Source organism: Apteryx mantelli, chromosome 10 (assembly GCF_036417845.1).
Source record: "Apteryx mantelli isolate bAptMan1 chromosome 10, bAptMan1.hap1, whole genome shotgun sequence".
In the NCBI taxonomy this organism is placed as follows: Eukaryota; Metazoa; Chordata; class Aves; order Apterygiformes; family Apterygidae; genus Apteryx; species Apteryx mantelli.
In genome coordinates, this window is record NC_089987.1 from 7091718 (window position 1) to 7117238 (window position 25521).

The 25521-nt window shown below is 42.7% G+C and overlaps 1 protein-coding gene across 4 annotated transcripts in view; it reads right to left on the bottom strand.

Moving 5' to 3' along the window:
* Positions 1 to 848: 848 nt before the first annotated feature.
* The window catches only part of WWOX (WW domain containing oxidoreductase), a 524615-nt gene continuing 499942 nt past the window's right edge, over positions 849 to 25521 (bottom strand). For 2 of the 4 annotated variants that reach the window (XM_067302452.1, XM_067302448.1), the window contains exon 9: positions 849 to 1694. In XM_067302452.1, the coding sequence (XP_067158553.1) occupies positions 1506 to 1694 (189 nt within the window). In that variant the 3' untranslated portion in view covers positions 849 to 1505. The remainder of the gene's footprint in view (positions 1695 to 25521) is intronic. The other 2 variants (XM_067302450.1, XM_067302449.1) reach the window with 2 other exon arrangements.

Below are 25521 nucleotides of genomic sequence, written 5' to 3' on the forward strand. Positions count from 1 at the left end.
GCCGTTGCACAGGTGACAAAAGTGAATCAGCTTTTCTCCCAGCAAATCTGCCAGCGTCCCCTGGGATTCGGCTGTAATCCCCGCCTCAGCCTTCAAACGCTTTGGCCCGTGCCACCGAAGTTTCCAGACACGGTGCTACACTGGGATATCGTCTGGGTAGCACAGGCTGGGCAGAACTTCTGGGATTTTTTTCCCCCCAAAAGGCTGAAAAGAGGTGATGTGCTTTCTTGAATAACTTCCTATTCAAGAAAGCAGAAACAAGTTCATCCTCTGTTTTTCCCCCTTGCTTTGGAGATCTCTCTCACTAAACTAGAACTAGCCATAAACTCAAAAAAAAAAAAATTGTAATATATAACTGCAAGATAGAGCTGTTACACTGTAACATTATCATTCTTTACATAGATTTGTTTTTTTTTTATAGGAGGATACTTCAGCTACTTCTTCCTGATGAATACATTCCTGGATTTTAATACCTATTCAACAGCTAATCAAATGCATTGCGCATCTCAAAATGAAACTATTATAGAAGACAGTCTGTTAACAAGAAATCATAAACAAGGGGGGATCAAATAATGTTCCATTAACAATGTGTCCTTCTATTTATTTGCTTATATTTTGTCTACAGAAAATGTGATGCTGGACTGGTGATGGCTTAGGACAACGTTCTGGCATGAAGACAGCTACAAAGCACAAAACACAAAAAATGAACTCAGAAAGAAACAAGAAAAAAACAGCGTTTTCTTGGCATCAACAAGAAGCTCTTTATTTTTCCTCAAGTTTTCTTTTCTAAAAAAAAAAAAAATTGGAACTAAGACATTTGCAGAAATGAGACAAACTCACTCTTCAGGTGACCGTATTCAAGCATGTTGTTTTATTAAATTTAAATTGAAAGAAAAGAACTGAGAGATTTGGAATGGGATACAGTATCAGGACAACTGAGAAACTGTGAACTTTAAAGAAAAAAAACTCCTTAAAACTGTGAACTGAGAAATGGATGGAAATACCATTTAAACCCCCTGATTACACCCTGTGTGTTCTTAAGGAGACGACATCATCTTTCCTAACCCTACAGTATTTAGGGAATGGTTTACAACATATCTTTTATTATAATCTTTTAAGAAAAAAGCAGAAATATTTAATTAGCTGTGAATTTACTGTTTCTGTTCAGATGTCTTCTCGCACCTTCTTTTTCTCAACAGCGCAGTTGCATTTGCAGCCAGCAGCCAAGGGCAGGACAGCTTTCCTTGCTCAGTCACCTTTCTATTTGCCACACCCAACAAAATCCGCGCAGGCAAAAGGCCCCGCAGCCCCAGCAGCTCCCGATCGATGCGCACAGCCGAGCAGCCAGCAATTGCCAAAATAAAGAGGAAGCCCCGCGCTGGGCGACATGCCCTCCCGCCAAGCCAAGCCAAGCCAAGCCAAGCAGCGTCTGCCGCGCCGCTCTCCCGGAGCAGCCCGAGCGGTGCCCCCGGGGGCGCGGGAACCTTCCCGGCGGGAGCCGCCGGCTAGGGGCCCCGGCGTCCGGCTCGCCGCCGCAGCAGCCCCTCGCTCAGCTCCCAGAGCGCCGCGGCCGCCACGGCGCTCTGCGCCTCGCGCGACGGCGGGCAGCGGCAGCAGTTGTTGAAGTACATCCCGCCCAGGCCCTCCAGCTCCGGCGCCGTGGCGCAGTAGACGGTGGTGGCAGCTCCCTGTTGCTGAAATTAAAAAAAAAAAAAAATCAGTAAATATATATATTTTTTTCTTGTACTTCTGACCGTGAAGCCATGTGTCTTGTAGGAGCAGCGGTAAAAAGCATCGCAGCTGCCAAGTTAACCCACAATGCCAAAACAGAGGGGGGACGCTGCTAAAGACGCTGCCTTCCCGTCCAAAGGCCGCTTATTTGCCGTTTTGCAATTTGCAATTGCAATTTGCAATTTTGAGGATTTTTTTTTCTTTCCTTTTAATACCTCTTAAAGCAAAAGAAAAGAAAAAAGAAAACCCTGAACCAAAGCCCTGGTCTCTGCATCTTTATGACAAAATCTTGGATCGGCTTCAGGGAGAATCCCGCCTGAACCAGAACAGCAGAATCCCTCCAGCTGCTATTTCAAACCAGAAAAGCCGAGTCAGATTTAAAAGCAGCACCCAAAACTTGCCCGGTTTTCCTTTACAGCACAGAAAATACTTACTGTATACCTTGAGCACCACCACTTCCTAATCTTGATAAGCAGTGCAGACTGACATATACATATATATATGTATACATATAGATATGCATAAAATGTTTGTTTGTTTTTTTAAACCTCTTGTACAAAATGAACCTGGGCACTCCAATTAAGACCTATCATGTAAAGTGCAATTGGGATTTGTGCCAAAACTGTCCATATATCTCTGATCAACAATTTTAGTGTGGCGCTTGTCACCACCACCTTGCAAGAACACTTATCTGCTGCAGGCACCGGGCAGTTCTTATTTTGCAGAGACACAAGGCTTTCCAGTGGTTTTTTGTTTTCTTTTTTTTTTGTTCCGTAACAACCATTTCTCATGTCTCATAGCGCTTTAAGAAATGGAGCAGGTAGATTAGAGGCTTTTGTGGAGCAGGAGGTTTTTCTCCTTCCTTTTTTTTTTTTTTTAACACCAAGTGAACCTATGTTCAAATGGGAGGAAGGGATTTCTCTGACTTTCTGCGACAGGAATCCGGGCAGCGAGGCCACGGGGTCCTGGCCAGAGCACCTGAGCAGGTGACGCGGTGCTTCGCGGCCAGGCTCGGAAGCACAACGCCAGGAGAGCTGCAAAAAGGGCAAGAAGCTCGTTTGCTTTGTAAACTGTAATTAAAAATAATAGGTTAGAGCGCATAGCAAGACACTGCGCACAACACTAATTTGAAACCGATACAGTTTATCTGGCATCTTATGATTATTTATGTACATCATAGTCCTTTCTGTGGCAACTAATTATGAGCTGATAGGAATCAGAATAAAGAGGCTGCCAAGTAGGAGAGAAAAAGTAAACGAAGAGAAATTAGATGTTGCCACATTAGGATAATTTAATGGGGGAAAGAGAATAGGCTTCAATCTCTGGTGATTTTCCTCCAGTTCATTTTTTCTGACCTTTCCCGGTCATAACGAAGGAAACTCAGGGTGCTGCGAGAGGGTCAGCCTGGAACGGCATGGCCACCGGAGGACCTCTACTTTGCATTCTCCTCTTTCAAGGGCAGCAACCAGCCTAAAAAGGCCAAATTCTCCTTAATTGAGGCTTCTCAATTTTGCAACTGCAAAGAAAGGCATATTTGTTTGCAAGATATGCATTTTTCTCAGAAGATGGGATTAAACTGATAATGATGACTCCACAGCTTAGAAATGATCTCCCATAACAAGGTAAAGCCTCGGACAAAACCAAAACTCTGTGTTAAGTATTTTGAAAGGCATATATTTATGACCAGACCAAAATATTTTTAAAGTTAGTGTAGTACATAGTAATCCTCTTATTAAACCAATATCTTTTTTTTAAAAAGAGAAAGTATCTTAAAGGCAATAGGGGAAACGCAAGAGAGTTCTATTAAAAATAATATTAATAGAGACCAATAAAGTTCCTATACTCATTTGAACTATCCTATAAAGCTCCACAGCACAGGTATGATCACTGCATTCAGCTGTTTAGAATGATTCAAAGCCCCTGAAGAGTATTATTAGGTTTAGCAAGCAATTCAAGTGGACTTTTATTAGAAAGGTAAAATTAAACTAAAGTGCTCAATGCAGAGCAAGAGCCCTTAAGCTATCGCTGAAAAGCATCATTCCAGCCAAGCTAAACTCAGGCTAGCTGTAATAGAATTTGGCTAATTCGTAAAATGGAAGTTTATCAGAGTAGATTAAAATCCAAACCAAACAATAATTCGTCTTTTCAAATGAGCCAAATCTGATGACTTTTAAATAAAATTCTCAGCAGGCAGAAAAAATGTCCCCCGGTATAACAGCAGTGGTTTATACCTCGAACGTTGACACAACCTAAACTCCAAACGAAGAGAACAGTCTTCCCTGTGTGAGTATAGGATATTTACTTTAAGCGATAAAAGATTATGTGGCTGGAAGCCCAAAGCACTTTATCATGTGATGCCTCCAGTGCTTCCCTGAGAACTGGATGCAAGCAATGTGCCATTCGCTTTTCGGTGGTGTACTCCTTTACCTCTTTCTAAATGTCTCAGTCCTGTTGGCTGGTTTGGAGGAAAATGTTCAATGGCTCTGTCACTGACAGAGAAGTTCCTTTTTTATAACTTAAGAGAAATGCAGCCATATTTATCCCATTGTTGACAGAGGGTAAAGCTTTAATATTTCAGAATAGTGGGCAGACAGGAACTAATCAAGCCAAGCAGCTTCCCTCCAACGGCAAAACACAAACCAGAAGGTAAATGCCAGAGTCTCAGAGCTATCCCAGCGCTGGAGTTCCTTGGACGAACGTGCAGTAGTTGCATTCAGACACTGAGGCTCTCTGCTTAAGTGACGTGCCCAAGGACAGCGCGGGAACCACTATCACAGAGTCCCAGGATCCAAGCAATAATTTTGGCAGGGAGGGCTGTCGGGAGGTCTGTAATTCAGCCTCCTGCTCAAAGCCGGGCCCTCAGGTACCTGCAAGCTCCCAGCTTTCCACGTACATGCTGTGCTGCACGGGACGGTACGTAGGGGACAAATTGCCACTTTGCATCTACAACTGATAGACCAGAAACCTCCAGGAAGAGCCAGAGCTGCAGGTAACTTCACATTGCCTGCACTTCCACCCCTGCACAACCAGGCAGAAAGCTGCTCAGGTTCCCAGCAAATACTGTTTATCCCTTATCAACACAGCCGTGTGAATGACATCTTTATATGTTAGGCCCTATGACGGTTTAATAACAAGTCTTAATTTTTTGCTCATCAGCTTTCCTGCTCACATACCCTCCGCGTAAGACAGAACAGGATGTTAGGGAGTCTAATTAGTAAACAATTCCATGCTGCTGATAGGAGATGAAACATCCTTAAACTGATAAAAAGAGCACTTTAATCACTGTTGAATGACTTTCAATGCCAAGCGGTTTGTGCCATGTCAGAACATAATTTGAAAAAGATTAGAGTACTATATAAAAGAATTAATGTTAACAACTTTGTTAAAAAAGTCTTAAACAATGAGCTTGTCAGTTGTCACACACCTTCCCTGATCTATTGTGATTAACTCCCACCCCACCCCAAACAATTTAAACTTATAAACAACGATAGAAGCTCTGGGCAACCTAAACTTTTTTTTTTTTCCCCCCCGTACGCCTGTCGGGGTATATGGTGCTAATCACCAAAGCTGGGGTCAGCCTTCCTTAACCTGCAACACAGGCAGGGAGCTGGGACGATGAATACACAGGATGAAGAATTTGTGAGAAGCCCAAGTGAATCTTTAATCATGCCTCAATGCCGTTTCCGATCCGGGCAAACATCTGAAAGCTGCTAGGCTAGCGCCAGGCCATCAATCTTGCCAGTGTATGTAAAATTACCCGGGAATCTTGTTTTGGATTAAGTTGAAGAGTGTCTTGGTAATAAGGGTTCCTCATTCTCTTTTGCAAATCATTTGTCAGTTTTGTAATACAATCTTAAACTACAGCAGAGGGGGATTTGTAAAGCAGTTGCTGTTTATTTATAGTTGAGGCTCAAAGATCTACATTATCCATCGTCTAAAATCCTTTGTTGAGATAAAAATACTAAGTAGCTACTAGTTCATAGGCATATATTTCATAACTGCTAGCTATCAATTTGTAACTGATGGCACTGAATACAAATGAATATTGAATATCTTAATGGTTAAAGAAAAGGGGTTCCTGATATACAGTATATGGTAAAACCCTCACAAATATATGTAATGCATTTGTTAGTATTCTAAGATACCATTTATGTTCCTGATAAGAAAACATATTACACAGTTAATGTTTAGTTTTCAGATTTGTCCAGTTTCAAATGCATGTTTATTTTCTAAAACTAGATTCCTGTTCTGAAGCAGGTCTACGTATGAAGCATATAAATAATAGAAACAAAGCCATAACTTATCTGTATACTTTTCAACTACAAATGAATAAGATCCATTCTAAACTATGCTAAGGGCATACAAATAACATTAAACATTGCCTATCAGCGAGATGGAATCAGCTTCTTTGAAAAGGAGTTTTTATTTTATTATTAAAAATTAAGGATAAAGGCCAGTTATGTTGGTCGCCTGCGCTTAAGTTCAGCATAGTGCCAGTGGAAAGAGGTGAATTCAAAATGACAAGAGAGGCGAATATTTGTGACAAGATCCAGGCTCAAGGCAGCAGCTCAAGGCACGTAAAAAGGCAGGTGCTTCCTTAAAGCTCTTCAGGCTTTTCTTGTCATTCATCTCAGGTCTATTAGACAACGCAAACACATTCCTAACACAAAAATACCAGGTCGACACAACAGCACTGTGAACGTAGCATTCCTAGGGGAATAACTTCTCATACAGCCGTGCGAAGATGAGGTAACACGAGCATACTCCAGATCATGAAATACAAGAAGTCTCCTATACCTTCTCAGTGTCTCTGAAAACCACTCTGAAGAGCTAACATCCATTCTGCTAGAAAGGGCACTTTAGTTCATCAGCCAGCTTCAGCAACGGGCATTTACTGATTTGATACGAAATATAACATCTCCTTGGAAAAACAAACAAAATTGTAGGGTGCCTAGGCCCATAAGGATCGGGTCCAAATTTGCAAAACCAGATTCTGAAGGTAGAGCTGCAACCTCAGCGGCTGTAAAGCAGCACAGGTCGGCTCGCCGCAGCGAGGCTGCGCGGATCTGCGGTGGCGGTGGACCTGGTCTGCTGCGCGTTACCTCCCTGAAACCGATGCTGGTGGAAAGCGGCTCCGGGCCAGCTGCCCGGCGACACATCCCAGGCCAGCCGGCTGCCGTGCCCGCGCAGTACTGCCCAGGCCCTCGGCCCCATTGCAGCTCAGCAGCCGTCTCCTGGCTTCTCTCCTGTGATAAAATTGCACTCATTTGCTTCTGTTTGGGATTTCTAGCAACCCCCAGCTGGGATTTGAGTGCAGAGTCTCAGAATAAACCGACTCCTTTCTTCGTAATACTAAATGCCTCTCTAGATGAGCTGAACTGGCGGTGTTTTCCCACCAAGCCCGAGTCTGTGTGCACGGCCTAACGACACAGAGCATGGCGACCTCTCCGGAAAACACTGGCAAGTCTCAGTCATTACGTCCTCACCAGCAAGTCATTCAGCCTCCAGGACTTCCCAGGATCTGAGGTGCTTCTGGGAGTCAGTCTCGAGGGCTGTGCAGTGCCGTCATCAGCTGTGCTGGAGCTGCAGGAGCCGCGGGCACCGCTTCCCGGCGTGAGGCGTCCTTCTGCCCCGTTTCCTACTTGGGCAACTCAGCGGTGTGAGGGATGGATAGCTACTTTTTGCGCAAGGCAGCGAACAAGGTTTAGTCTCACACGTGACATACTACGAGACCTGCTCAGGTCTTGCTGCAGTCCCCTTACTCAGAGCGATCCCAGATGCACTGTTACCTTGCGAGTAACACTCAGAATATCTATGTATTATTCTACCGTATGAAAATAGGATTCCCTGATTGCTTTTTCAGCAGGGAAATATGAAATTGAGACCTGCCTTTGCAAGTTTGGGTGAGCATGATAAACTGTAATCATATCTGCAACTAAAAAAATAAAACTTTGGAGCTGCCAAATATGATCTAATAAACAAGTCAGGCTCAGTTGACTTCAGGTCCCATCTCCACCCAAGTGCCAGCAAGATAACATGACCTGAGCTGACTTTGTAATTACAATCTTTTCAAAGGTCTCACCGAACCACATCTAAACCAGAGATTCGCAACCACCTCCCCCTCCCCCATCACCACATTTAAACCAGCAAAGCGTCTCTTAGAAGATAATACAACGCATAAACCAAAATCTATAAGGTCTGTTTTTTTTCTGATGAATTCCCTTTTCAATTAATTCCCAACTACAAAGACTCAGAACTCTAACAGCTTCTCTACTTGCAAAGCATTAACTAGTTGGTTTCGAGCTGTAACTTTTCTTAGATTCATTAAGACCTTTACACATTTACAGTATTCTTTACATATGTTATAGAAGATAAATGTGCTATATTCTTTGAGTAAGGAAACTGCAGTAGTTCACGAAAGAGGATTTGTTTTCAACTGCTGAGGCATTAAGACCTAGTGATTATTTCAACTATTCAGCATATGCAGCTATATTTAACCTACATTCTGGGTTTTAACTTTGCAAAAGAAAATGCGTCCATTGTAATAAATGTATTTTGATAACGCACCATGTCGTTTGTGTTATGCAACACCCCATATGTTCTCAATTACGGCAATGACAGTGCTTGAAAACTTCCAACGTCCAACATCCAGTGTCAAACAGATTGTCTGCAGTCGTTCCACAGGAAAAATAATGCAACTTGGGACATTAAGTCAGGAGAACTGGGTTGGTTTTCTCATTTCGACTTCGACTTAGTGAGTGAACTTGGACAGGTCACTTAACACCATGTACCTCACTTTTCCCATCTGTAAAATGGGGAGAGTTACTATTATTTACCCACCTCACAGGGGTGTTGTGAGGACTAGTTCACGTTTATAGAGTGCTTTCAGATCTATTGTTGGAAAGCACTGTGTAAGTATAAAGTGTTATATTATCAGCCATTGTTAAAATGCTTAGAAGATGTAGAACCAGGCTGGAAAAATAGCTGATAAAAATGTAATTACCTTTTAAAATCATGCATATTTTTCTCTATTGTATAAACTTCATTCTTCAACTTGTGAAACTGTCTGCTACACTGGGCCCTATTCCAATATCTTCCCTCTCTCACCCATGCCCTGTTTCTTTTTGCCCAGCTCACAGGGAAATTGAGCTTAGAAATACTCCTGTTAGCCAAAATACCAGCGGATTTTTTTTCCAAAATAGATGCTTTAGAGGGAACCAGTCCCTGAAAGGGAGCTCCATGGGTTCATCTCTGCTACACATTGCATATGTGAGAAAGAGCCATAGATGGCATACCAGGGGTGGGATTCAGTTGCCTAACATAGGGGTCTCATGACACTTGAGATGCCTTAGGATATCCCACATGCTCTCCAGCTGTCCTCCAGAAGGGCACAGATTTCCCATAGGTCCTGTACTGTATCTGCCAGCCCCTTGCAGATGTCTCAGCTACCCCAGGACGTTTAAGACAGCACCAGACACCCATGTCTATACATCCTGATTGCTCTTAAGGAAGCACCAGGAAGGGACCTGGTTCCTGCAGATAGCACTATGTTCCTCTCTCTTTCTCGTATCTTATTAAAGTCCACAATCAGTTTCTGAAAAGTGTTTTAAACCTGACATGGAGCCATCTTAAGCCTCAAAAACTTTAACAGGACATACGGCTTTACCTTGCAGAAGCAGCATTTCAGTGGTGGTGGCAGCACGTCCTGCAGACTGCGCACCCTGGCCTTTCTACCCACACCAGACTTCCACACCGATCACTCCTGAACTGCCTTCTCCTGCCTGCTGAACTCCCGTTTACACCTCATTTACACTTTTATGAAATCATTACTCCACTGAAGTGGCAGTTATGAACATTTCATGCAAATTGCTCCAGTTTAGCCTTGCTTCCCTTTTCTGCTCTTGCTGTGTTATGACACTCATGATAGCATGGGGCAGAGGGGTGATATTGCACACTTCCGCTCATTTCTGGATTTGGGAAAAATCACGGAGGAAAATTACCAGTGGTCATTTCAGGGTGTGATGGGGTAAGGGTGTGATCAGGTTGGCTGTATCATGTTGCTGTCCATGCTTACCCCCTACCCTATGTGCCAACACCGGCCAGCGGAGCGGGAAGCAGAGAGCACCTCGGAGACAGCCCCCGGGGCATGACGGCAGCAGTGCCAGGAGCTGAGCACACTGGCAAATCTCTGCCACTCACCTTCTGAGATTTTGCAATGGGCATTTATACAGACATGAGTCACATAAACGACTTGCCATTGTCGAAAATGGAAAGCCTTTGGAGAATATTGGAAATCATCCTGAAATACACATTCAGCCAGCTGAGTCCAGATTCTTATGGGCAAGGGTAATTTGATGAGTTGGGCAAGCAGGTTGTTGACAATAAACATACCCTGCCAAAAAGACAGATTAGATATGCTGCTGCAACTAAACCATCAGAATAGGGGTTGCTGGTGTTTAGACATACATAGAAAAGAATTTGTTGAAATCGTTTCTGTTATTAACTTACGCTGACTTGAAATGTTTATGTTTTTGCTGTACCTAACTTTAATTATATATATACTTTATATAAATGTACGTATACATACAGTACTGTATATGCTGTATATATTTATATAGCTTTTTAATACTATTACTAGTCAAAATTAAGACTTTTTTCATATGCAGTATTGCAAAGAATGTCATCACAATACTGACAATTGGATTCCTCCTTCGTTGCACAGATAATTTTTTAGACTGACTTCGATTTTAGATGTGAGTGAAAGAAACCCCACACAACACAATGCTTTTCAAGCAAGTGACCTTTTGGGACAAATATTTAACAAGCTCCTTTGTTTCGGTTGTAAAGATAAAGACTGTTTTTCATCTGTTGATACACACACACACACACACACACACACAAATTTCAGTAATATAATGCATTGAAAAACCACAGGGTGTTTTGATGGGGACATATCATGGTAAGAAATTAACTGCTAACTCTGTCTTCCAGAAACTAATTAAGGGAATGTATTTTGCAATAATACAGATCTAGCAAACAGGCCTCTAATGTCTCGGCTTCGAGCTGTAAGCCAGGCGCTCCTGTATTATGTATGTGTGATTTTCATAGATAGCCCGCTGTAAAGTGTGCCCTGTTAGTGCATCTTTCAGACTCAAAGACACTGGCCTTGTTAATATTTCATTTAGTACATACTGTAGAGTCTCATTTATATTACTTCTATAATTAATGGTGATAGCTTAGGCACTGCCTTTACAAGGAGAGATCCCTGTATGTTGGTCGATGGATAATGAGAAACAATAGATATTTCATTCACCAGCAGCTTGTTGCTAGTTAGTAGGAAATTATCGTGTGTACTGTTGCTTTAATTGCCAGGGTAAATAATGCCGCCGCTGTGTTAGTGAACGTTTTAAAGCACTTGATGCAAATAGACTAGAAACAAAACAAAAAAAAAATTACCTTTATTATGCTATACCTTAGCATAGGGAGTTAAAAAGGTATGTCTTAAAACATTTGCGTTCTATCATGCAAATATATCTTAATATGCATGTGCTGACTATTCCACTACTGTATTTTAGGAAATACAATTATGCTGCCTTTCTCTTCTCCTATGTAGACTGTAAATAACTGTAGATCTTTCTCTTGTTTTCCTATGTAAATATATGTAAATAATAACAAGCTATGCATGCGGATATTCTAGGCAATTTCAGGTACTTTTATAATCTGAAGGCATGTACTTGAACTGGTTTGTTAAAAAAAAACAAAAACTTAACTCTCTCAAACCCTTTAAAGCTCATTAGCAATTAAAGATTTCTTACTAGACTGGTTCCTTCAATCTCGGTTGCTTTTTTGCTTATTTTTTCCCCTTCTTTGTCAATACCGTCTCCAGAGACCCGCTCCCGAGGACGCATACTCCAGAGGTGTTTTCCCCAAAGCGTGCAGCCCACAGCTCGCCCCCCAGCAGAGGCCAGGCACCGCTTACACTCAACGCAGGCCCCAGCAGTAAAGCCCAGCCAAGACTCTGATGTGTCCTGCGGTTTAAGGACATTTTCTATTTCATTTTCGCAGCCCAAGAAGCCAGGACCCCCAGCCCGCATGCAGGACCGCGTTTCCAGGCAGCTGAGAGCTGCCCGTGCCTTTGCCGCGGCTCCCCGGCAGTGCCGGAGCCGGGCTGCTCCCTCCCTCGTGCTTTTTGGTTTGAACACACTCTTTACGTTTCCCCTCCAGCCTGCTTATGACTTTGACAGACTGTGAAAATAATTCGATAAATAGCTTGATAAATTCCCCCATCTCCTTCCTTCATTGCTGTAACACCGTTTGTGGGAGCCTTTCAATTGAAGGAGTGTGAACAAAAATGAAATTACCTAAGCTTACAAATCAAGTCACCTCCTGCATAGCAATTTGGTGGCAAGGTTTCAATTTAGTTTTTTCCTTCTTTTTCGTTGTTGCAATAAATGAAGATTCCGATGAGGAAACTGGTAGGGAGAAAAAAAAGAGATGCATTTATCCCTCAATACAGTAAAGGGGGAAAAAATCCCTTCTGCATTATCCATGGAAACTAAATGCAACAACAACTTTTTAATTGAAAGAAAACACCTTTCATGTTTGAAGATACTTTTCCCAGAGCAGATATATAAGGATAAACACATTAATTGACAGGATCTTCATGACTTTTTAAATTCCTCAAACTTAACTCGATGTCTCAGGAAGATCTCTTTCCAGTCCTTGAAGACTCTTTTAAGATGAATGTTTAAAAAGCTGAGCTGACATGGGCATTATGTTCAAGTGCAAGCTGTACTGTTCTTTAATAGAGGGCGTAGAAGTGGTTCATAGGATTATTATCTTTCTACAGACAAAACCCATTACCTTCACACTAGGAGGGAAAAGCTAGTTTTTAACTTATATAAAATGGAATCAATTATCAATATCTTTGCATGGTTTCGTGGCGCTGCTGGTAATAGCAGAGGAGCGTCTCAGTTACACCCTCAGCAGTGCTAGACACCCAGCGTGACGGGGCAGAGGCGCTGCTTCCTACGCTGGGCTCTTGTTACACCTTGCGTTTAATAAAATCGCAGCTGCAGAAGGAAAAATAAGTGGCAAGGATTTGTATGCAGCGCTTCCACCCTGAATGTCACAAGAGGAGATAGGAATCGCATTTTCAGACTGATCTTATGGCTACTTTAAAGTTTTCCCCAGGAAAATGCAAACAAGTGAATAAAAAGCAGTCATCGATGCAAAGTCAAATTCAGTGGCAAACAGTAGTACAGGTCAGAGCATCCATACAGTGTGCTGTCTTTGGTGTGGAAGAAAACTCTCCCTCAGCAACCTCTGCCATATAAACCTTCCCATCCAGCCGCTGAATAATCCTTTCGTTGGCTTTACCACCAACTTTCCACTGATGATCATGTTTCCAGGGAGAGAAGGAAAACTGGAAGGTTATTGGTGGCTTTTCCCAGTGAAAGCAACCCCGCATGCCCATCACTTCTTAAACTATTAAAAATAAAAGTCTTATTTATTTCACTAGACAACTTCCAATTTACTCCCAGCTCTGTGTGGCCCTCAGCAGAGAGATCAATGATTGCATTAGCCGCCCTTAAAAAACTCTACTCTATGTCTCCAGCTATTTTACAAGCACACACACACTCAGACACATGCAGATACGTGCAATATCTATAATACATAAAAAACATAATATTCTGGAAGGTGAAAATGGTGCTTGGGAAGGAAATGTTCATTATTAGACTCTTATCTGTTTATCCCATTCGTGAGATCTGCTTCTACAAAGCGCATAATGATAAATGGCACATTTGCAAATTATCTTCTGAGTGCTGATGAGAAATCAGCACCCTGCAAGCTACCGTGACTTTGAGTGAGTACACGCCACTGCAAGGCTGCTTTGCTGAAACGCCTGCCAAACGAGTGCATTAGTATATTAGGAATCTAATAAATTGACTAACAAGCATTTGATGAAAAATAGCTGTAACATCCGTTACAGTTATCATCACAGCCAACAAGGCTACCGGGTTCGGGATTTTGAAGGCACGGCTGCTGATAAAAGAGATGTTGCTGCGCTATGTCACGTTCTCGCAGTGGCATCTCCCTCGCAAACTGTGCACCATGCACAAATCCCCAGCAAGACATAGGCCCTCGTTTACTTAAGCTCCCCTCTGCTTCTTCACGAGACGTATGAGGATTTATACCATCGCAGCCTTGCTCAGTCTTGTCGTTTCCCTCTCTGTGCAGAAACTAGGCTGCCCTGATGGGGGAGAAAGCTCTTTTGGCAACCCCAGCCCGAACAAGCGTGCCTGCCTGGGACGAGGGGGGTGGAGACACCTCCTATTACACCGCTCATCGTTGCTCAAACATCTGATACTGTTTTCATGTTCACCATCCTAAACGTGTCTCTTGGTAAGCTTGTTAACTATGCTCACAAACATGAGGTTGAAAGGACCGAAAAGGCTGTGGTTATAGTCACATCCAGCAGATAGGCTCTGTGTTATTTAATATCCTGCAGTCAAATTAGCTTCAGGAGTGGCTCAGAGTCCTGCTTCTAACTCAGGGTCCTGGCAGAAGAATTAAAACTCAGGAAATAAATCTTCATACAGCACTTAACCCATGTCGTTCACTGCTTCCAGTGGATACTCAGGAGCTGGATATTTTAAAAGCCTGGCTGCTTTGACAGCTACCAACAGTGATCCTCCTCTTCGTGTGAATGCTCTCCCTGCCTGGGAAGCAGCAAGCCCAACTTGTTTGGACCCCAGGCCCTGCAAACCTAAAGCAGGGTAGCCAAAAGCTCATGCCCAACTGTGTCCACAGCTCGGAGCAGGGGTTTGGCCATTCCCCCCGGTGCAGCGCTGCACCAAATGCGCGCTGGGGACTGCCGCTCCTCCCGGAGCACGGGGCAGGGGACGCTACATGGTAGAGCACAGCTACAGCCTGTCCCGGTAAAGCCAACATGAGTAAAGGATGTGTATTTTAGGCTAATTAATTCTAGTAAGTGCAATATACCCTTACATTCCCTTTCCAGAATTCTTCTGCATGCCGTTTAATTTGTTTAAAGCAGAGAGGAACCTAATTCATTATAAATGCCCATTTGTTGTCCACCGGCAAATCCCAGCAGGTGCTTTAAAATGATGCACATTTCATAAAAGCTGCTGCTTTATCTTTCAGAAATGCACTTCTGCTTTCACCTGAGACATTTGCAAGATCCCCCAACTCCGACAACAGCCGCTCTCCAGTTTTGTTTAGCTTATCATCAACAGACCCTGCCTTTGTGAGTGGACAAGCCATTTGAGTGCGCACCACGGTTATAATGGCCTGACTGACAGCTCAGCCAGATAAACACAAGAGAATAACAGGCGTAGGAACAATCTGGGTATTCATTTTGTCCGTTCAACCGGGTTGAAAGGATTTGCCAGCCAAGGGCACAACACTTCAGGCTAATTTGCTCAGCCAAAGCGCTGCCGGAGTGTAAGGCTCCAGGCGGGTGGCTGATGCTGGGGAGATCGGCGTCCCCACACGCGGGTACTTGTTATTCACCTCTTCCGCACAGGAAACGAAAGCACTATTTATTCAAAGCATTCATTTGAAAGAGGAAAACATATAGAAGTGAACTTTGTTACAAAACTCGAACCCTCCTCATTGTTTCCCTGCTCGTGCATCAGCTCCAGCCTCCTGCCCTCGCGCGCAGAGCCTGACACGCTGCAGCGTCTCTCTCCCCGTTCATTCTTTCCTGCGGCACGTTTGCACCTCCCTTAATCCTCGCATGCTTTTCTTAGCCTGGTCTCCTGCTTCACCTCCTGCTTCACACCATCTTGATCCTACAACTGAGACGGGGTAACTTTCCTTTGCTGCTCCCGTCCCGCTTTAATGCTACGCTCATTCGGCTTTGCAAAGCTCTGGAGCTCACCTCTATTTCCACAGCGCCTTCTATCTGAGGTGGGGTCCAGGATATCCTGCCTGTGCCGATCACACGATAACCGCAATCTTTTGGCCGTTAGTTTAGCCTTATTCTGACAGGGGCCATGTGCTAGCGATGTGCTGCATCAGTCCTCACACCGCAACACACGATCGGCGCCCGCAGCACGCTCTCCTCCCTACGGAAAGCTGTCTCCCTAATGTCTCGCACACTGCAAGCATCCTGTGGCTGGGATGACAGAGCCACAAGTCCTTTGGTTAATCACATTAAAATAAATGATTGGCAGAATAGCCAGCCTCGTCCTGAGCAAAGGTAAGCACCATTCTGACATATTCCCTCAAGCAAGCGAGCAAAATAATAACAGTTTACGGTGGAGGTTTGCTAAGTTTGCTTCCATTAATTAAGCTTCATTTTCCAGCACGTTCCGTTTTTAAGCCGTTCTTTGCCTCACGGATTTTGTCCGGGACTGATTTACACAACACTTACACGCCCTGAAGAGCAAAGGCCAAAACCTGCTCTCGGTCACAGCAGCACAGCTCCGCCGGCTGCAGCAAGCCGCAGCGCGAGCTGCACACAACGCGCAGCGGTTCGGCGGTGAATCTGCACCGTTCCAGGTCCTGGCTGACGGCCGGGGCTCGGAGGAGCCCCGAGCCGCCGAGCAGGAGCGGGGGACACAAAAAGCCGCCGCGCGGCAGGCTGGGAGCGCTGGCCCTGGCAGAGGTGAAGGGCTAACGGCTTCAGACACATCACGGGAGGAATTTAAAGTGCACCCGACATCTCTTTTGATCTACTCCTAAGAAGCATTAAAAGGCACACTAATGTGCTGCTTTAGTGCGTGTTCAGTGTGGTAGTCGGAGACATAACTGAGCCTTTCACAAAAGTCTAACTGGGGAGAAGAATAAACTTTTTGTTTCCTCTTCTGGACATGCCATCCTAGGAAGCCAGGCGGAGGTGACATTCACATGAAGTATGTTGCTGTTTTGCATTTTAAATCCAGGCATGCGAAATGTCGATTTAATGATCCTTTTGACTATTATTGGTAAATCAGTACATGTCCAGCGGTAATCCTGCTGATGCAGTAATTGATATTGCCCAGTGGTAAGTTAATCTTCCTTAAATGCTACTGAACACTGAAATTCACATATACCAGTGTGTGTGTGTACACGTATATACTATATAGGTATAAATATACATAGAAATATTATAAATATATGTATAAATTGCTCACTAAAAACATCAAGTGAACACTAATATCGCATCTGAGCAACACAGTTCCTACAGCTGCCTTTCATCCAGTTGTTTGTCATGCTCACTGAGACCCTCACATACAGATCACACTTGCGTTCAATAACTGAGGTTTTGTGCACTGAACTAATGATACTTCTTGACCTCATCTGACTATTAAGCAATTTGCGTCTCTATGCTTGCAGTTGCCATGTCAGTTTTTCTTTGCTCTGTAAGACAATCGCCCGTCACCATACCACGAACAAGCTGCAACAAGCAGAAAAGGCAAATAAAAAGAGAACATTCCTCCTTGTCTGAACCAATAGCAGGATAAGGAGAGGGAGTACATGGAATACAGGTGTGAATTTAGTAACAGAGATAAGGTAAGGAAGGACATTACTGGGGCATGCTGAATTTTGCCTGTGCCTACTTGGTCATTGCTGCTGCCTGCATCAGCTTGGGTGTACGTTTACATGCCTGATCAGACCTATGTTCACCCAAACTCTAGTTTCTTCTCCGTACAATGGTCTTGCCGACATCTGCTGTGATGACAGTGTATAGGTCCCTGATTAGCTCTGTGTAAAGCCCTAAATACTTTAATTTCTGAGAGCAGCACAGTGTTGATGTTGCCTTCTTCATTTGCCTGCAGCACCTCTCTCCAGCCTCAGGGTCTTGGGACAGCGTTCTGCACTGCAGGACTAACCTTGCCAATAGTATGACACTAAGATATGCACCTCTTTCTTACACTACTTTGGCACAAGACAGTCTAATCTGTGAGAACCATTAACTTCCCTTTCTTGAAGCTCTCAACCTAGCCACAAAATTTTAATGCAATGGAAGAGGAGACTGAGAAATGGGCAAGCTGCTACCTCCCCAGCGACCCCTACAGCTGGACCTGCTGGTCCGACACTAATCTAAAGGCTGACTCTGAACTGCTGATAGACACCACATCTACCCCAAGAAGATAATGTGTCCTATCAAGTTAGGCAGGTAGGAGAAAAAAGTGATTAGGCAGGGCAGGGTACATAACAGACAGGTGTGGATTGTGCAGGTGGAAACCCATGCAATTCTATTCTCTTTACACGATATTCATAAAACACTGGCAGTTTATTCTAGCTGGTGCCAGCTCAGCTTGAAAGGAACCCCCTTTCAGAGACCACACATGCTGCTCAATGCTAGAAATCCACTTTGTGACTCCTCCTGTTCCAGCTTTTGGAGACCACATTTTTTCTTGACATCAGCATAACTCTCTTCTGATAAACAAGCCACATTCAATGCCACCACAAAGAGGAAACACAGTTTTCTCTGGGCTACTCCTCTGGCTGATGTTCAAGAGGGTATCTGAGGAGAGCATCTTAAAAGGTGGTAAAATGAGGAAACCCCACTAGAATCTCAATAAATTGTTTGTCCTACATCAAAAGTTTCAAGTACAAAAACATACAAAAAACTCCAGAGCTTCATACACAAGGGCTTGATAGGTCTTCCTTTTGAATCATCTCTTTATATAGAGCTTTAAGAAACAACCAGTGTTGGAAATCTAGCTTTTGCAGTATTTGGTACCCGGACACATCTCCAAAAATGCAGCCAAAGCTTTCCTGAGGGAATGTGTAAGATGCTTCTTCTAAAGGCAAGGGCAGATGAGGGGAACTGAGCACAGCATCTCCTGCATTGCCCTACCATGGATGGAGGGAGGGAGGGAAGCAGGGGGACATGGACACGCCGCGGCCAGGATGTCTCTCGGCTGGAGAGCTAGAGTTGCCTGCACCTCTACAGTGTGAACATGCACGTGTGCTGTCACTCAAAGCGAGAAACATGTTATTTCAACAGGATACACATCTCTCATGCGCTCTCCGGTAGGAGGAATGGAAATGTGTCTGGCTCCCCAGCAAATGCACGTAAGATTCTTTCCACTAGATACCAGCCAGTTGACTCTATCTCAGTATTTTTCCATTTGCTTTATACAAGTAAAAATGATGGTCTACAACAAGATCTCAATCCCTGTTTTGCTACAATGTCTTATTTTTATAGGAGAATACTCTTCTGGCAATAAATTTCTATTAAAGTGCAATGTCTTCTTAAGTGGCACAATCTTTCTCAGTTGGTATCATGTGAAATATATTTATGTTCTCTCCAAATGCTATTTTGGAGCTGTGCTATCTAACACTCCTTATGTACTTTTGATCATTTTTTTCAGCATGGTTAGACTGTAGAGGTAAAAACTACTCCATGGAGTAAATGATACTTAGCTAAAAGATTTTTAGGTCTTACTTTCTGACAAATCCAAAAGCAAATTTGCTGCAAAATAATGAACTTAAGTGACCCCTGCTGACTTCTCAAGGAATGACATTCCATAGGGAGTTCCATCTACATAATGATTCAGGTACAAAATTAGTCTGTTTATCTCTGCTCTTTGGAATTTTTCATGGAAGAGAGAAAGAATCATTCTTCAGAATGTCACTGGCCATCTGAAATGTCACTTTAGTCTATAGTTTGGGGTGATCCATCTCATCATAAAAAGGATAAATGGTCGGATTTGAACCCTTGTAGTTGCTACACACAATTTGTTTTTCAGGACTATTATCAGTTAAGCATAGCTGGAATCTGTGAACTTCCTATATTTGCCCATATATCTGGCTGTCACCCTTCTGGCTTTCTGCGTGGTGTAAGGGGCTAATAAAAGGTGGCAGCATGTGATGTCAGATAGTTTGTCTCTGCCTCATTTAATCATTCTGAATGGGATGACCCTCAGCTCCATGACCTGGTCTGCAAGAGGGCTGATGAGAGTTAGTTTTAAGCCATCAGGTCAAACTGTTGGCAAGCCCACTTCAGCATGCCCACAACTCCAAAGTAAGAAAAGTGGCCTTCCCACTTTAGATGCAGTATTAAAGGCAGTTGACAGGAAATCATATATCCTGCCCCCTTTTCACTCCAAGTTTTAAATCCTGATGCTTTTGAGGTTAGTGGGAGCCTTGCCATTGAGCCAGCATTTCAACCACAGTGGTCAAGTTGGAATAAATGTAACTGGGTTACTCTTAAACTCATTGAAAACCTAAAATCCTATTAGGTTATAGAGGCATCTTAATACTCAAGAGACACTTGAAACTGCAGAGGCTCGGGCATCTCATACAAAACTCTGAAAGCGTACAAATGAGGTGGCAGTTCTGCTATTGTGTTTGTTACACTCTTAAAATATATGAGTTAGGCTTCCAGCACAAATCATGATGATATTGTTAGGTGCAGTTGACTGTAGTGCAAACTTAATCAGAACATCGACACCTCAAACAAAAGAATTGCAAGTTCAGATAATCATTCTCAGACATCTTATGACCTCATTTGCAGTAGAGTTATGACTGGTTCATGCAATTTAATTGCAAACAAAAATGTTTATCTAAAAAGAGGACATACTTAAAAAAAAAAAGATGTTCCTATTACACTTCATTTTCTGTGTTGGTGTTTACACAAACTGAGATACTACATGTGCTGGAAATAATTGGGGAATGTCTTATAAATGCACAAAGACTATCCACTCATGTAGGCTACAATGGGTTAAATGCATTCAGGTATTCTTGTAAACTGCAATAGCAGATAAGGTTTCCTTTTAATTTTTCTTGGACTAGGTATTAATGCAAGTTATGACCAAGAATTTAGCACATCCATTCAAATTATACCTAAAGCACTAAATCCAGCACAGCAGTAATTTTCTAGTCTTTCATGCTTCCCAACTTAATGAAAAGAGACATAAATGTCCCAACCACAGATTAATTAGATGCAATCATTAAGAATTATTTCACAGGTATCTTTTGCTAATACACATATTATCATTGAACACTACCAACCCTGTTTAGAAGGTTAATGTTATTTTGGAAGAATATTTACAGTATCAGTGATAGAAAACCCAATACCTAAAAAAATATTTTCCACCTGCAGCTATCTGTCATCCATCCCACACAAGCTTTGAAAGCTTTCCACTATCTGTCAAAACACAGGTTTTGATGCAATAAAGACTGTAATTATTGAGCATTTACGAGAAATAATATTTTCCCTCTGGTACGTGTTATAACGGTTGTTAACATGCAGGTATGAATACTAATGCTCCAAGCCCACCTATCCACTTCTTAAATGATGAGGATTTTTTTGAATACTGATATAAAGGAAAGTATAATGAAAGAGCAAGATAAGACTGAATACAGGTCTTGAAAAGTAAACGTCAATCAGAATAAGGTTTTTAGAAGCATAAGAAGTTGATCTGAAGTAGAGTTTGGAAATAAAGCTGGCAATTAGATCCCTGGATATAAACAGCACTTCTTTTGTGCTGAAAAAAATGATCTTTTTGCAACCGAGATACAAGGCTACAAGACGCACGAAGGAAACAATACTGAGTATGCATCAAAACAACCCTGCAGATGCCATGCTAGCAGATGGCTTAAGCCGGCTGAATTACTGTATAAACATTTAACTTAAAGTTTGATTTTATAAGTGTGGAAATTATACAAAACAAAAAGAAAATGATTCTAAGAAGCACTTAAATTAGTAATTTGTAATTTTCTCTGCGAATTTGGCATAGCTCTGTTGCTTTGCAAGAGTCCTTTGAAGAGGGAATTCTGGAAATCTCTGAAAGAAATTGCTTACCATAAAAGGGAACTTATATGAACACACAAAATTAAGCAAGACATTTAAAGGTAAATATATACCTTTCCACTGCTGTTGCAGCTAGAATCCATTCCAACTGCAAGTTAATAAAAATCTAAACCCCTCCCCACTCTCCATTTCCTCTTTCGTGGGTAGATAACAAAGGCTGAGCCTTTTTGTTTATATCTCAGTAACTTCTACAGCAACCACTTGGCATGTCACTTGGGCTCAATTGTAATGTGCGGGCAGGAAGGACACACGAGAAAATGGCTATTTGTACATAGATATCTTCAACAAATACCACTCAGAAGGCGGAAAGAGAAAAATATACAGGAAAAGGGAAGGATTAATGCAGAAATAATGTGACTCCTCGCACTACAGTGTACAGTCTTGATAATACAGAATATCACCATCGTATTGATGGGTTTGGATTGCCTGATTAATGCTTAGACATGTGTCTCAGATGAACGCATTTGATCGTTTTGCAAAGAAACAACTGGAGGCTGACTATGGGCACGGGGTTTTATCCTGCTTCTGCCGAGTGCCAAAGCAACCCATTCTCAAATTCGTCCAAAACAGTGGTGAGAGTCCTTCTGGCTTTGCTGGTGTGTGAGTTGACCCTGAATGCACCTAGCACTGAATACTGTGCTTTTCACAATGTCAAACCTGACTCTTCAAACCCCGTGCTGCAGTAGCACCATTGGCATTAGTCCGCACCACATCTTCTTCAAACTGCTCCATAACAACCATAAGCACAACTGCTGCCTATGCTGCAGATATTTAGACTTCATCACCCTGTCTGGGAAGAGTAACTCACTATTTTACATTCTCTGCTCCTGCAAAGCCATTACTTGGTATTCCAGAATTAAGACGGCAATTACATCGACTGCAGATAGTACTAATAAAAGGATAGGACAACTGCTTCCTCAAAACCTATGTTTTCCCAGCTGTCCACATTCCAATTTCCTCATTTGGTATAATGATCAAGAAGGGCTAATAACCCCTCCCTTTAAGCAGTCTCGCTGTGCCAGGGACAAAATAAATTATCATCCCACTTACATCCTAATACAGAGCAAATTCTTGTAATGCTTTCCTCCTGTTCTTCACTCTTTTCCTCTTCCCCTTCATTCCCTTACTCCTAACTCCTGTCCTTCCAGGTCATCAGATCCAAACCAGCCACATTCCTGCTTGTGATCCCCTGATATCATGACACGGAAGATCTGGAAATCGAACTGATTTAGGAATTATCATAGTGGTTTCAAGCCACCTCACCCTCCTGGGTAGCATTTTGAGCCTTGTAGTTCAAAACTGTATGCTTTCTAACCCCCACCTGGTGTTGACCTTAGAGGAGAGGAAAGGGTGAGAAAACACCTTGTTAACTGCCACCCCTGGGCACCTCTGGATTCTGATCCCACACATAATTTAACTAATTAACAGATTCACTTTGTCTAGCTTTCCTCCCCACTTTTCTTTCTGCTGCCATTTTATCTACAGTCTTTCTAACTTCTCCCTCTTGGTTTTTATGAATCTGGCAGGCCTAACTCCAGAACTGGATTCTGAATTTGCATTTCTCTAATATTTGAATGTGAAATGCTGAAGTTGAGGTTTGTTTTAAATGTCCTGGTGCTGGAAGAGCTATTAAAAAAACATAATGTAAAGAAAGTAAACCTCAACACTTTGATTAATAACCTGAAAATCCATAATAAAATGCAAATAAAATGATGTTTGTTTAGTGTAGATCCTAAACAAAAAAGTGACACCGTAAACAAAGCACTTCATGTGTAAGATATGATGATGAAGATGATGATATAATAATGAAGCTGTACTGTATATTCTATATATGTAAAACCCTGTTGAATTAATATTTGATGGGAAATATATTTGACAAAAGGATAGACTTAGAGTAATCAAACTGTGATTGACCTATAAACACACTACTAATAAAAAACTTTTTCACATGACCTTATGCCTGCTTAAGCAAATTATCTCTAAATAAACAAGTAGTACACAGACCTAAGGAAAATATTAAACTATAAATTGCCTGTCTACTTCTTCTCTCTTTGAATGTTGTTGAGATTGTAGTGCAGAAGTTTGTCATGACTCAGGCGATAAATCTTAATCTTCAGCTACTTTATAAAAATCACATTTATATTCAAGTCCAGGGATCCTGCTACAAAGAGTTGAATTCAACAGACTATGAATTGCTATTATGACTGGACCTTCAATATTTTGGGGGGTATTTTGTTCCTTTTTGGCTGCTGGTGTACTGTAAGAATGAAAAAAACAAAGGTAAAATTTAACTTAGATTCTCATAGGCAGACACGTTAACAGAATATTCACATATGCTAAAAGCACATTTAAACATTTCCTGTTTCCAGAGATGGTTAGAAGAAGAAATTCAGATGAACTTTGCATTTTGGAATAAGCATCTCCATGCAATGCCTCCCTCTCTCTTTTAGGATGATAAAAGTTGGTGTATCTATCCTGTCACTGTCTGAGCTAAAATACATTATTAAAACCTATAGTTCATCTACAGTGCCATAAATCACCACTGCTATATAGGTTCTACGTTTTAATTTCACTTCAATCAGAATCAATTATTCCGCTTGCCAGCCCTGGCCTCCCTCGCGCAGCACTGGGGGAAGGAACATCTGCTGGTGACACCGTCACCGGGGGCTCCCGCAGACTGTCCCCCACACCCTGCTGCCTGCCACCGCTCCGGGGAAATCATCCAGCTGCTCCGTGGCAGGAGAGTCCAGCGCTGCTCTGCTTCTCCGTTCTGCAGGCAAGCTGCAGGTAGATGCAAGAAGCCTGTGCGGTGCAAATGCTTACTGAAAGGGCTGGGATTGCTCGCACCGCTTCGGAGCCACCTCGTTTGGGTGAGCCAGCATCTGCAAATGGGGTGCACGGCCCCGTCTGCGCTGAAATGTCCTGGCATCTCACCTATCTGCGAATCTTTGTGATGTGCAAGCTTGGAGGTAGCACACAGAGCAACATGCACAAATATAACCACAGGCTTTATGTGCAGTGACACCAGTGTCATTTGCATGTCACGTATACTTAGAAATCTCTTTTGGCAATTGAGAACTATGAAGTCCGGTTGTACAAGATCCAGTGCAGGTGACAATCAGAATTACAAGCAACATCACTAAACTATGCTTCAAAAAGCAACTTTAATTTATATATGATTGACAGATTTTTACAGAGACAGACACACATGATTTTCACAACGTGAACATACAGGGCAGGAAACAAAGCCCTTATACTTTCAGACAGGCCAGGCCACTGTTTAGCAAGCACAATAGATACTGGTTATAGAGTGCAAGCAATCCCAGCCTATGTTGGTGCCGTCCACCCTTAGCTGAGTCACCCCGTGGCTTTGCGTGAGCAAACGCTCACCAACATGAGCACTGCAATGAATTCCTCACCAACCTGGAGCTTAAACGCTGAAACCAGCAATGACAGCAGTGTGCGAGAAAGCAGGACACCCACCCAGTAGAAGAGAAAAAGGAGGAAACTGATGTATGATGAAATGACGAATGTTTTTCATTAAGAAAAACGACAACAGCAGCAGACTTTTTCTTTTAAAAGTCTATTAGAAACAAGATAGAGCCTTGATCCAGATCAAATTCAGTGAGTTCTGAAAATAAAGACTCCTTTCAGCAGTAAGCTATCGGCAGGTTATTCTCCTGGTTACACCCTAATTTCTTTAGGGTGAGGGCCTTTATGCCTTCCATCTGCTCAGGGCCAAGCTCATTGGGCTTCTTGATATCTTAATGCATGTTTACATTTTGTGATGCCATGTATGAGGGATAATTAACCATGCTAAGAAGGGGAAATCTCCCTGGATAGATGAGCTGGTTGAAATTGCACTAGAGATCTAAGTTTGATCATGCAAGTATGTTCACAAATCCTTTATTGGCTGCCTCCACGTCAGGTAAAGATGTCAACACCTCCGCCCCACTTCTCCCTGCTCCTCATTATCTTTCTGCCAGAGGTTACCACCCGCCACTATCTGCAGC